Source organism: Callithrix jacchus, chromosome 7 (assembly GCF_049354715.1).
Source record: "Callithrix jacchus isolate 240 chromosome 7, calJac240_pri, whole genome shotgun sequence".
NCBI lineage: Eukaryota > Metazoa > Chordata > Mammalia > Primates > Cebidae > Callithrix > Callithrix jacchus.
Genome location: NC_133508.1, coordinates 112,490,605 through 112,505,408, shown reverse-complemented (window position 1 = coordinate 112,505,408; position 14,804 = coordinate 112,490,605). Strand labels below are relative to the sequence as shown.

Sequence of the window (14,804 nt, the reverse complement as noted above, 5' to 3'; positions counted from 1 at the left end):
TGTATAACCCACAATTCAAGATGTATAATCTTTAAGACTAAACTAAGTTGACTAAACTAGGGTCCCTTAGTTTTAATTCTAATACTTATATAAACCAAGATGGGTTAAATTTACACCCTGATTCCATCAATGGTGGTCATAGTGTGAAGAGTCGCAAAATAAAAATGGAACAAGAACCTGCTCTGCCAGCCAGCAAGGACAATTAAGAGGCACTATGAAGAAAGTGAACCCCTCAATATGTTATGTATCTTCTGTATATTGTCTTACTCAATGAACTAAAGGTGGAAACTAAAGGAAACAGAACTTCCTAAAGCATTTCTTCCCTTCTTCCATGCCTATTTTCTAATTTCTACCAGTTGTGTGAAATGTTTTTATGGATGAGATGAATGCTTTCCAAAAGAGAAGTTCAAGCTGTTGCTAAAGGTTTTATTTAATCTAGATTCCTTAGGATTTCATAGAAGTTTTGAAAGTTTTCTAAGATTGGTATTTTGAGAGAGAGAACACTGCTTAGAGTATGAGGTGTCGGAATTGTCAGAAATAATCATCAAGTCCAATCCTAGCGTTTACAGGCAAAGTTTGTTTCTGTATCTACTTGTATTATAGAATGATTTTTTTTTCCTGTTCAAAGTGATAATACTCTGCATCATCGAAGTGACTGTCATCCTCATGCTGATCTTCCTCAGGAATCGAATCCGAGTGGCCATTATCCTGCTAAAGGAAGGAAGCAAGTAAGACCCCTAATGTAGAAACTGAGCTAAAGTGTATGCGTCAGCAAAACTCAGTCACTGTCCCTTGCATAAATGTCTTACATGTTTTCCTTTTAAGAAAACTTTTAAAAGAAAGCATTCTCCATTCTGGAAAACTTGTTCAAGTTAACACTCTGCCACTTATTAGAAAAATCACCACTAGCAAGTCCTTTAATATCCCGAAACCTCAATTATCATAGGGTAAAATAAGGGTAAAACCTACCTAGTGTATGTATTAGCATTTTTTGAAAACCAAATATGTGTTAGGAGAATGACACGTGAAAGTAAGTCATAAAATGCTATATAAAAGCTAGCTAGATTACATGTTATATTATTTTCATACTGGGTCATATGTTCATATTTATGGTTGAGATTATTTGCAAAACTTTAAATCACTATAATTCTATAAAGTCAATTATATCCTATTGCCACTTCTGTCTGAGTGACAAAATTTTCTAATAGACAGGACAATTGATTCTAGCAGCACCAGACTATACATTTCATATCTAAAGCTCATAATTTAGGAACACTTTATACCCAGAGCCATTTTCATTTTATTTAAGTTACAAAATAAGCACTAAATCTTTCATAAAATTCATGCCGTGAGATAACAATGCCTATAGTTTCCACACTATTCCAAAAGGTCACTCAAGAATAATACTCTGGACTTTTTAATAATGCATGGAAGTAACTGGGAAAGCATTATTATAAAGCTAACAGCCCATGCTCTCTACTTAGCATGATGGAAACTACATTGTTAATGATCAAGAACCAAATTATTTTTAACAGTCTTTAAGGATTAATTCACCAAAATTACCATATTATTTTATTATAATAGTGCCACCTGAAGCCAGTGCTTTAAATAGTTAACAAGCAGTTAGTTAAACTCTCTCTCCTCACAATAACAGAAGCCCTATCATTAGCCTCTGAAGACTACTGATTTTCTGGGTTTATTTCTTAAGTAGTATGATATCGTGCAGCTCACTGTATCTTGCTCTACTTGTTACATTTCTAAATGTGCATTTGTATGAGCATATGTGTTTGTGTTAAACTTCCAGTAAAATTGCAACAGGTTGATAGTTTGCTCAGGGGATAATAAGGACTGAAATAAATAGGCATGAGAATACAGGGTAAGCCTAAGGACACACAATAATTAACAGCAGTATATGGAGAAAAGAGAAAACAGTATAGCTTAAATAGTGAGGGGAAGAAGGTAGCAAATACAAAATGAATATAAGCATTAGGAGTGCTTATATTCCTAATGAATCCTATCACTCCTAATGAATGCATTAGGAATGATAAGATTTTCACTTAATTTCTCAGTGGCCATAAGAAACTGTGTTGTTTATCCAGTGTCATATGCTGAAAGGTCATGTAACAGAAGTCATTAGAAGTAGTGCAATCAGATAGTGAATATTTCACAAGCCATGTCCTATTAGAAAATATCAAAGAAATTATTATCCTTGATAATTTTCTAAAATTGCATTTTAGAAATTTAATTTTTATATATAATTTAAATTTGTAATTTAAAAATACATGTAACTGCAAAGAGAAATTATATTTTTCAAAGGAAAAATAAATAAGGAATTACCTGAAGGGTTGCTATGTGGAAAAAATGGTAAAGTGGTCATTTCTTCTCCAGAAGTTAGAGGATATAAGTTACAAACAGGCAGATATGGAAGAAATTTCTAATACCTTGATAAGAAAATAGAATAAGTCATGTCATGCAAAAGTAAGTACCCATCACTCAACATGTTCACCAAAGGCTGGTGAACACATTCTGAAGATAGTATAAGGGATTCCTGAATTAGTGGGGGATTCCCACAGTGTGACACATGATCTTCAAAGTCTTCTTCAATTTTGGAAGACTAAGAATCTAAATAAAAGAAAGAAATGTCATGACTGCAATGTATCAAATCTTCATGGGTCAGAAAGAAGTAACCAAAGGGAGGAAATCTGTGGAACTTTAGGCAGGAGTTGAACGTGCATGGGAAAAATGCCTCAACTAACTTTTAAAAATAAGTAAATAAGTAAACCAAAATGTAAAACCAACCGAGAATATGTCAGAATGATCAAAAAAGAGTCCATGGTTATTACCAGTTTTCTTTGAATTGATTCGGTCTAAGGCTTACTTCTAGTTTTAACAATCATTTTGAATTTCAACTATTTGTTTTATTTCAGAGCCATTGGATACATTCCTAGTACATTAGTTTATCCAGCTTTAACTTTCATTTTGCTCTCAATCTGCATTTGCTATTGGGTCGTGACAGCAGTGTATCCTTTGGTAACTGGCCTCTCTAAACCTCAGGTTCACATGACTATTCATGAACCAGTAGTTTGTGTTCAGTGTTTTCTATCCCTGGGAAGATGAGAAATATCCTACAGAAATAACTGATTTTTTCCCCCAAGTTCTAAAAACATCTCAGTTTACTGATTGAATTTCCCCTCAAATAGTTCTTATTATAGATTTATTTTGTCTCCACATATGATACTGCTCCTTAGCAATAAGCCAAGAAAGTGCCTATACATTTTACTGTTTTTAAGGGGCCACTCAGTGTAGCTGGCCCACATATTAATCTAGGCCTGAAAAATAGATGAATATTATTAAAATGTTTGGCATTTTGGAAGTTAATTTCTCATGCACTTTTGAGTTATCTATATTGTTTTCTTGTATATTTATTTTCAATCTACCAGCAATTAGTTTATCCTTAATGGAGTCTATTCAGTTTCTTGGCGACGTCAGGGGTACCTGTATACAAAGTCATAGCCCCAGAGGGGCACTGTATACATGAAAATCAAACCTGTGACCCAGAGGTAAGAAACGCCTTTACTTGCTTCAGTTACTTACTTCAATATAGAAACTCTTTTATTTACTTACTTCAATATAGAATTCTGCTGCAGTTCATTTTGTAGTTGTAGGAATTGTCCTGAAACAAAGATCCTATGCACTGATGGAGACCACTATGTGCTGAAGGGGAGGGTGCATCAGGTTAGCAGGAGTATTGAAAACACCAGGCAGAATAGAGAGAAAGCACTGTATTTCCTGAGCTTTCCTGTCCATATAGCCAAGACCATACAAAGTAGGTTTGGTCGACAACAACACTGATAAATGTGAGATTAGAATAGGTACAGATTATGAGCATTCAATGGAAAATGAGACATTTTCCAGAGCTCATTAGAGAATTATATAAAGTAATATGATGGAAAAATAGAGGAGTAATAGCAGGATATAATAGAGAAGAAACAGAGCTTGCAATTAGGGGGAAGAGGAAAAGACAGGGAAGTGTTATCTTAGAGTGACATTTAATATGACGTTCTATGTTCTTTTTTTCTGAATGCAGATTTTTAATACAACTGAAATTGCCAAAGCTTGTCCTGGGGCTCTGTGTAGCTTTGCTTTCTATGGTGGAAAGAGCTTGTACCATCAATACATCCCTACCTTTCATGTATACAACTTATTTGTCTTTCTCTGGCTTATAAACTTTGTCATTGCATTGGGTCAGTGTGCCCTTGCTGGTGCATTTGCTACTTATTACTGGGCCATGAAAAAACCTGATGACATCCCACGATACCCACTTTTTACTTCATTTGGACGAGCCATACGGTAAGTTCCATGTTGAACCCTACACTTATCACTTTTAGTGTGCTTGTAATTCAGTCTTAGCTCATTAATTCAACTGGCAAGGTACAAATAAGGTCAAAGGTATGATTCAAGATTCATGGGTGCCCATTGGTTTTGTCTGGTTTCACAGCCACAGTTGTGGCTGCCCAAGCCAATTTCCTTCTAAATGCTGTAGGTTACTAGAGAAAGAAAGAGATAGAGGAGGACACCAGATGAAAGATTGAGGATTAACTTGGCTCTCCATTGAGCGGTTGAAACATCCTATTTTGTGATGTTAGACTATTGGTGTCATTTATGTTAATGAAAGGTGAGACAGATGTATATGGCTTAAAACCCTCTGTGGAGATCTTTATCAGTCTAAAAAAGAGGGTGAAAAAGGCTCTTTGTTGTTAATCCTTCTGCAGATACCTTTTAATTTTGAAAAATATTCAATTAGCATCCTTTTAAATAATAGTAAAGTTTTAACTTATTCTCATTTTATTTTTGTGCAGATATCACACAGGATCCCTAGCATTTGGATCTTTAATTATTGCATTAATTCAAATGTTTAAAATTATCTTAGAATATTTGGACCACCGTCTTAAACGTAAGATTTCAGAATTTATCTCAGATGTCCTGACTTTTATGAAGAGAATAAATTGGGTTGGGGGTTGGGGGAGACCTGATGATTATAACTTGGACTAAAGTAGTAAGGATGGAAGGGCATGTTTGGGACCTGTTCTGTTCTGAAGAAAAACCAGAGAGAACTTGCTGAAGGATTGGATATCAGTGGAGGGGAGGGGAGGAGAGGGACTTTGGTGAAAAAAAGAGAGAAAAGGTATGTGATTCTATTTATTAAGCTGTGGAAGGCAGGAGAAACAAATTTCAAAAAGAGATTAAGAATTCTGTTTTGAGATGTTATTGTTGAGAAGCAAGATGGAGATGTCAGGTAGGCAGTTCCAATTCTATAGTTCAAGTCAGGTTAGGCTGAAAATATTAACATGAATGTCACAGGGATAAACCTTCATACCTAATATATATTGTTAACAAACACATAAATTTTGCTTGGAATATACATTAAAAGATTTTATTATTAATAATGAAAGCAGACTTGAAAAGGAACAAAAAAGCTGGAAGACTCACACTCCCTGATTTTGAAACTTATTATAAATCTACAGCAATCAAGAGTGTGGTACTAGCAAAAGAACAGACATATAGAGCTAGAATAAAAGAGAAATCCCAGAAATTAACTCTCACATATAAGACCATTCAATGGGAAAAGGTCAGTCTTTTCAATTAAAAGTGCTGGGAATATTGGATATCCACATGTAAAAAAATTAAGTTCGATCTTATCTTATATTAATATACAAAAATTAACCAAAAATGGATCAAATACCTAAACATAGGACTAAAGCTATAAAACTGTTAGAAGAAAACATGATATGAAAGGTTCATGACATTGGATTTGGTGATTATTTCTTAGAATCCCAAAAGCATAGGCAACAAAAGAAAAATAGATTGAACTTCTTCAAATTTAAAAATACTTGCTCAACAAAGTACACTACCAAGGGAGTGAAAAGACAGCCCACATGATGAAAGAACACATTTGCAAATCATATACCAGATAAGGAATTCATATCCAGAATATATAAAGAATTTCTACAACTCAACACAAAAAAATGAACAACCCAATTAAAAAATGGACAAAGAACTTGAATAGACATTTCTCCAATGAGAATATACAAATGGCCAATGAGGACATGAAAAGATGCTTAATATCAGAGGGCTCCAAGATGGCCGAATAGGAACAGCTCTGGACTGCAGCTCCCAGCTAACATGCAGAGGGTGAGTGGTCACCACATTTCCAAACACATTTTTATTTCCCAAAGACCAGGAGATTCCCAGGCAGAAAAGCACCACGAGTCTCCAGCATGGCTGTTTCAGCCATCACAGCAGGTCTCTGCACAAAAACTCACACAAATCCAGGCACCATTTAAACTGGCAACTGGAATGCCTGGGAGACAGAGTCGCCCATTCAACTGATAAAAAGAGGACTGAAAGGGAACCAGGCCAACAGATTCCTGAGCAGAAAAGTACCACAAGTCACTAGCATGGCTGTTTCAGCTAGCACAGTGGGTCTCTGTGCAAAAACTCACATAAATCTGGACACCTTTTCACCTGGTGAATAGAACACCTGGGAGACAGAGTTGCCCATTCAACTGAACAAAAGGGGACTGAAATAGGGAGCCAGGCCAGGAGATTCCTGGGTGAAAAAGTGCCACGGGTCTCCAGCATGGATGTTTCAGTGAGCGCAGTGGGTCTCTGCACAAAAACACAAATCCGGGCACTGTTTCAACTGGTGACTGGAATGCCAGGAGACACAGTCATTCATTCAACTGAAAAAAAAAAAGGGGGACTGAAACAGGGAGCCAGGTGATCTGGCTTGGCTGGTCCCACCCCCACAAAGAACAGCAATCTGAAACTCTCTGGACTGAGAGTTTCACAGCAAGCACCACTGAACCCAGGATGGTCCAGGTCTGTGGGGGAAGAGTGTCTGCCATTACTGAGGGAATCCACCATTACCAAGGCAATCTGCCATTACTGAAGCAGTCTGCCATTACAGAGAGAGTCTGCCATTACAGAGACAGACTGTCATTACTGAGGCAGTTCTAACTATACCCCTATAAACAAAACTGCAAGGAAGTTCACATAGCAGCTGGGCAGAGCCCACGGCAGCACAGCAATGCCTCTGCTGGCAGACTGTGACTAGGCTACCTCCTCACTGGGCAGGACATCCCTGAAAAAAGGCAGCAACATGACAGGAACTTATAAATAAAGCCCTACCTTCCTGGCACACAGCACTTGGAGGAAAAAAGGTGGTTATGAGTTCTGCTGTGGCAGACTTAAACATACCCAGCAGCTCTGAATGGAACAACAGAGTTCACAGCTCAGCACTTGAGCTCTGGTAAACGACAGACTGTCTCCTCAAGCAGCTCCCCGGCCCCCATATATCCAAAGAGTCACCTCATAAAGAAGAGCTCAGACTGACATCTGGTGGGTACCCTTCTGGGACAAAGCAGAAGAAAAAACTGGCAGCAACTCTTACTGTTCTGCAGCTGCTGCAGGTGATCCCCAGGGAAGCAGGGTCTAAAGTGGACCTCCAGCAGTCCTACAGCAGAGGGGCCTATTAGAAGGAAAACTTAGACACAGAAAGTAATAACTTCATCGTCAACAAATAGGACATCCACTCAGAGATCCCATCTGAAAGTCACCAACTACAAAGACCACAGGTAAATAAATCCACAAAGATAGGAAGAAACTGGCACAAAAACAATGAAAACACCCAAAACAAGAACCCCTCTACTCCTCCAAGGGATCACAACTACTCACCATCAAGGGAATAAGGCTGGATGGAGAATGAGTCTGATGAATTGACAGAAACAGGCTTCAGAAGGTGGGTAATAAGAAACATTTCTGAGCTAAAAGAACATGTTCTAACCAATGCAAAGAAACTAAGAACATTGAAAAAAGGTTTAATGAATGCTAAAGAGAATAAACAGCTTAGAGAGGAATATAAATGAATAGAAGCTGCTGAAAAACACAACACAAGAACTTTTTAAAGCCTACACAAGTTTCAGTAGCCAAATTGACCAAGTAGAAGAAAGGATATTAGACATTGAAGCTCAACTCAATGAAATAAAACGAGAAGGCAAGATTAGAGAAAAAAGCATAAAAAGAAATGAACAACGCCTCCAAGAAATATGGGATTATGTGAAAAGACTTAATCTACGTTTGATAGGTGTACCTGAATGTGATGGAGAGAATGAATCCAAGCTGGAAAACACTTTTCAGGAGACTATCCAGGAAAACTTCCCCAACCTAGCAAAGCAGGCCAATATTCAAGACAAGGAAATACAGAGAATACCACAAAGATATTCCTCAAGAAGAGCAACCCCAAGGCACATAATCATCAGATTCACCAGGGCTGAAATGAAGGAGAAAATGCTAAGGACAGCCAGAGAGAAAGGGTGCGTTATCCACAAAGGGAAGCCCATCAGACTCACAGCAGATCTCTCAGCAGAAACCCTACAAGCCAGAAGAGAGTGGGGACCAATATTCAACATCCTTAAAGGAAATAAATTTCCACAAAGAATGTCATATTTAGTCAAACTAAGTTTCATAAGTGAAGGAGAAATAAAATCCTTTATGAACAAGCAGTTACTCAGAGATTTCATCACCACCAGACCTACTTTACAAGAGCTCTGGAAAGAAGCACTAAACATAGAAAGGAACAACCAGTACCAGCCCCTCCAAAAACATGCCAAATGGTATAGATCATCGACACAATGAAGAAACTGCATCAACTAACAGGTAGAACAAACAGCTAGCATCAAAATGGCAGGATCAAATTCATGCATAACTATATTAACCCTAAATGTAAATAGGCTAAATGCCCCAATCAAAAGACACAGACTGGTAAATTAAATAAAAAGTCAAAACCCATTGGTGTGCTGTATCTAGGAAACCCATCTCACATGCAAGAATACAAATAGGATCAAAATAAAGGGAGAGAGGAAGATTTACCAAGGAAATGGAGAGCAAAAAAAGCAGGAGTTGCAATCATCTCTGATAAAATAGTCTTTAAACCAACAAAGATCAAAAGAGACAAAGAAGGACATTACATAATGGTAAAAGGATCAATGCAACAAGAACAGCTAACTATCCTAAATATATACGCACGCAATACAGGAGAACCCATATACATAAAGCAAGTTCTTAATGACTTATCCTACACAATAATAATGGGAGACTTTAACTCTCCACTGTCAATATTAGACAGATCAACCAGACAGAAAATTAAAATGGATATCCAGGACTTGAACTCAGACCTGGAACAAGCAAACCTAATAGATATTTACAGAACTCTCCACCCCAAATCCATAGAATATACATTCTTCTCAGCACCACATCACACCTACTCTAAAATTGACCACATAATTGGAAGTAAATCACTCCTCAGCAAATGCAAAAGAATGGAAATCATAACAGTCTCTCAGCCCATAGTGCAACCTAGTTAGAACTCAGAATTCAGAAACTAACTCAGAACCACACAGCTTCATGGAAACTGAAAAACCAGCTCTTGAATGTTGACTGGATAAACAATGAAATGAAGGCAGAAATAAAGATATTCTTCAAAAACAATAAGAATGAAGACACAACATACCAGAATCTCTGGGACACATTTAAAACAGTGTCTAGAGGAAAATATATTGCAATAAATGCCCACATGAGAAGCAAGGAAAGATCTAAAATTGACACTGTATTATCAAAATGAAATGAGCTAGATGAGCAAGATAAAAAAAAACTCAAAAGCTAGCAGAAGACAAGAAATAACTAAATCAGAGCAGAACTGAAGGAGATAGAGACACAAAAAATCCCTTCAAAAAATCAATAAATCCAGGAGCTGGTTTTTTGAAAAGATCAACAAAATAGACCACTAGCCCAATTAATAAAAACGAAAAGGGAGAAGAATCAAATAGATGCAATAAAAAACGATAAAGGGGATATCACCACAGATTCCACAGAAATACAAACCACCATCAGAGATTACTACAAACAGCTCTATGCACATAAACCAGTAAACCTCAAAGAAAAGGATAAATTCCTGGACAGTCACCCTCCCAAGCCTAAACCAGGAAGAAGTCAAAACGCTGAAGAGACCAATAACAAGGTCTGAAGTTGAAGCAGCAATTAATAGCCTACTCACCAAAAAGAGCCAGGTACAGATGGGTTCACAGCCGAATTCTACCAGACATACAAAGAGGATCTAGTACCACTCCTTCTGAAACTATTCCAAACAATCCAAAGAGAGGCAATCCTCCCCAAATCATTTTATGAGACCAACATCATCCTGATACCAAAATCCAGCAGAGACTCAACAAGAAAAGAAAACTTAAGGCCAATATCCATGATGAACATAGATGTAAAAATCTTCAACAAAATATTGGCAAACTGATTGCAACAGCATATCAAAAAGCTTATCCATCACGATCAACTAGGTTTCATCATGAGAATGCAAGGCTGGTTCAACATACACAAGTCTATAAACATAATTCTCCACATAAACAGAATCAAAGAAAAAAACCACATGATTATCTCAACTGATGCAGAGAAGGCCTTTGACAAAATTCAACAGCTCTTTATGCTAAAAACTCTCAATAAAATAGGTATTGATGGAATGTATCTCAAAATAATAAAAGTTATTTATGAAAAACCCACAGCCAATATAATATTGAATGGGCAAAAACTGGAAATATTCCCTTTGAAATTGGGCACTAGACAAAGATGCCCTCTCTCACCACTCCTATTCAATATAGTATTGGAAGTTCTAGCCAGAGCAATCAGGCAAGAAAATGAAATAAAGGGTATTCAATTAGGAAAGGAGGAAGTTAAATTGTCTCTATTTGCAGATGACATGACAGTATATATAGAAGACCCCATCGTCTCAGCCCAAAAACTCCTGAAACTGATAGGCAACTTCAGCAAAGTCTCAGGATACAAAATTAATGTGCAAAAATCACATTCATTCCTATACACCAATAACAGACAAACAGAGAGCCAAATCAAGAGCAAACTCCCATTTGCAATTGCTACAAAGAGAATAAAATACCTAGGAATACAACTAGCAAAGGATGTAAGGGACCTCTTCAAGAACTACAAACCAAATGCTTAACGAAATAAGAGAGGACACAAACAGATGGAGAAACATTCCATAATCATGTTTAGGAAGAATCAATATTGTGAAAATGGCCATACTGCCCAAAGTAATTTACGGATTCAATGCTATCCCCATCAACCTACTAATGACCTTCTTCACAGAACTGGAAAAAACTACCTTAAACTTCATATGGAACCAAAAGATAGCCCACATAGCCAAGTCAATTATAAGAAAAAAGAACAAAGCTGGAGGCATCACACTACCTGACTTCAAACTATACTACAAGGCTACAGTAATCAAAACAGCATGGTACTGGTACCAAAATAGAGATCTAGACCAATGGAACAGAGGCCTTGGAGGCAATGCCACACATCTACAACCATCTGATCTTTGACAAACCTAACAAAAACAAGCAATGTGGAAAGGATTACCTGTTTAATAGATGGTGTTGGGAAAACTGGCTAGCCATGTGCAGAAAGCAGAAACTGGACCCCTTCCTGACACCTTACACTAAAATTAACTCCAGATGGATTAAAGACTTAAACATAAGACCTAACACCATAAAAACCCTAGAAGAAAATCTAGGCAAAAGCATTCAGGACATAGGCATGGGCAAGGACTTCATGACTAAAACACCAAAAGCATTGGGAACAAAAGCAAAAATAGACAAATGGGACCTAATTAAACTCCAGAGTGTCTGCACAGCAAAAGAAACAATCATTAGAGTGAATTGTCAACCAACAGAATGGGAAAAAATTTTTGCAATCTACCCATCTGACAAAGCGCTAATATCTAGAATCTACAAAGAACTAAAACAGATTTACAAGAAGGAAACAAGCACATTCAAAAGTGGGCAAAGGACATGAACAGACTCTTTTCAAAGGAAGACATATGAGGCCAACAAACATACGAAAAAATGCTCATCATCACTGGTCATTAGAGAAATGCAAATCAAAACTACATTGAGATACCATCTCATGCCAGTTAGAATGGCGATCATTAAAAATCTGGAGACAACAGATGCTGAAGAGGATGTGGAGAAATAGGAACACTTTTACACTGTTGGTGGGAGTGTAAATTAGTTCAACCATGTGGAAGACAGTGTGGCAACTTCTCAAGGTCCTATAAATTCCATTTCACCCAGGATTCCCATTACTGTATATATAGCCAAAGGATTATAAATCATTCAACTATAAGGACACATGCACACGAATGTTCATTGCAGCACTGTTTATAATATCAAAGACTTGGAACTAACCCAAATGCCCATCAATGATAGAATGGACAGGGAAAATGTGGCACATATACACCATGGAATACTATGCAGCCATAAAAAAACAATGAGTTCGTGTCCTTTGTAGGGACTTGCATGAACCTGGAAACCATCATTCTCAGCAAACTGACACAAGAACAGAAAATCAAACACCACATGTTCTCACTCATAGGTGGGTGTTGAACAACGAGAACACATGGACACAGGGAGGGGAGCATCACACAGTGAGGTCTGTGGGGGGAACTAGGGAAGGGACAGCGGTGGGGGGGAATTGTGGAGGGATAACATGGGGAGAAATGCCAGATATAGGTGATGTGGAGGAAGGCAGCAAACCACATTGTCATGTATGTACCTATGCAACAATCTTGCATGTTCTTCACATGTACCCCAAAACCTAAAACACAATAAAAAAATACATATATTTTAAAAGATGCTTAATTTCACTAGTCATTAGTGAAATGCAAATCAAAACCACAATGAGATATCACTCCATACACATTAGAATGGCTATTATATATATGAAAAAACAACACACACACACAAACAGAAAATAACAACTTGGTAAGAATGTGAAGAAATTGGGACCCTTGTGTATCACTGGAGGGAATGCCAAATGGTGTAGTCACTGTAGAAAATGGTATGGCAGTTTCTAAAAAAACTTAAAATATAATTTTATGTGACCCAGAAATCCTGCATCTAGTTATATATGCAAAGAATTGAAAGCAGGAACTTAAACCGATACTTGCGCATCACTGTTCATAACAGTATTATTCAGAGTAGCCAGAAGGTATAAACAACCCACATTCCCATCAACAAATGAATAAATAAACAAAATTAGTCTTTTCAACTAATGGTGCTGGGAAAATATACAATGAAATATTATTCAACCTTAAAAAGGAAGGAAATCATGAACCTTGATAACATCATGCTATGTGAAATAAGCAAGATACAAAAGGATAAATATTATATGATTTCTCTTATTTGAGGCACCTAGAAGCAGCAAATTTATACAGACAAAATATATAATAGAGATTACTAGGCACTGGGGGAAGAGGGGAATGAGGAGTTACTGTTTAAGGGCATAGAATTCCTACTTGAGATTTTAAAGTTCTGGAAATGGATAGCAGTGATGGTTGTACAACATTATAAATGTATTCAATGCCACTGAACTGTACACTTAAAAATGGTTCAAATAGCAAATTTTATAGTATGTATATTTTATGACAATACAAACTTTAAATCTCATTCTAAATGTTGTATTATTATTTAGTTTGATTCATAATGTTTGGCTGCACATCATTAGTAGATTTAAATACCCCCTTCTCATAGGTACCCAGAACACACTTTCTAAATTCCTACAATGCTGCCTGAGATGCTGTTTCTGGTGTTTGGAAAATGCAATAAAGTTTCTGAACAGAAATGCCTATATTATGGTAGGTAGATTATTTTTATTTACTAAGCTGCTTCTTTGTAATCCCAAACCTTATGTCTACATTGCCCTTTCTAAAGCACTTTTACATCATGCAGTTGAATTTATCATCATGCTGATAGAAGGACTGTGCATCCAATGCACAATTCAGGGATATGCTTTCCTATCTGAGACAGTATCTAAACTATACTTTATTATTACCTTCAATATCTTTTTTGAGAGAAACAATGTTACGTACATTGGAAACTTTTAAGTGTGTTGGATAGAAAATGGTTGTGTGTGTCTTTGTCATAGTTTAGTGAGAAGAAAGCATGTTTAATCTCTGAAAAGAAAATACTTTCTAATTCTGGAATTTACATAATTTTAAAGAAGGGTCTTATCCTTTTTATGAATCTGTTTCAAAATGTGTGAACATTAACAGTGCTTGACAGTTTTACTTGTTTCCTATCAAAATGGAAACTCCTAAGTGGTTTTTTAGCATATGGGATCCAGAAATATAATTCTTCTAAAACTTAGAAAGCTAAAGTATAACCTTATGACATTTGCTTATTATCATAGCAGCACAGGGTCTGGAAAAGTGATTGGAATAGTTATGGAGATTCAAATAGTCATTAATTTACCTCCAGTGAGAGTATTATGTTGAGCCTCTTAATCAATAAATCAAGTGTAATAAAAGGCATTGGGTTTCCTTAAGAGTAATTTTTTATGTAGAGACTACAATATTTAACCTTTTTAGCAATAAACTCTAGCCAAAACATTTGAAAGACAGAAGCTATTATTTGAAATTTGAGAAAAAGACCTGCCTCTGTTTAAGGATGTTTAATTCCTCAGAGCTTGAGGGCGTACAGCATCTGAAGCACACCTGATTGTCAGTGACCCTGAGAGTTGTGTAGAGCTGAGGATACACAGCATGTCCCACAGATCCACATGTTAGAAATAAGAGTTGGGATAGTTCTACAAATGACAGGAATTAATTTGGTTACCTTTCTGTCACTGGATTGTCCTTTGATTTGTTAGAGTGTGTTACTGACTCTGGA

At 36.8% G+C, this 14,804-nt stretch overlaps 1 protein-coding gene across 19 annotated transcripts in view; it reads left to right on the top strand.

Annotated features, from left to right (window-relative positions):
- The window catches only part of SLC44A5 (solute carrier family 44 member 5), a 466,490-nt gene that overhangs the window by 435,794 nt on the left and 15,892 nt on the right, over nucleotides 1–14,804 (top strand). For all 19 annotated transcript variants that reach the window (XM_078332262.1, XM_035251898.3, XM_035251906.3 and 16 more), the window contains 6 exons: nucleotides 629–728; nucleotides 2,928–3,020; nucleotides 3,473–3,560; nucleotides 4,088–4,350; nucleotides 4,860–4,954; nucleotides 13,668–13,771. In XM_078332262.1, coding sequence (XP_078188388.1) covers nucleotides 629–728; nucleotides 2,928–3,020; nucleotides 3,473–3,560; nucleotides 4,088–4,350; nucleotides 4,860–4,954; nucleotides 13,668–13,771 — 743 coding nt within the window. The remainder of the gene's footprint in view (nucleotides 1–628; nucleotides 729–2,927; nucleotides 3,021–3,472; nucleotides 3,561–4,087; nucleotides 4,351–4,859; nucleotides 4,955–13,667; nucleotides 13,772–14,804) is intronic.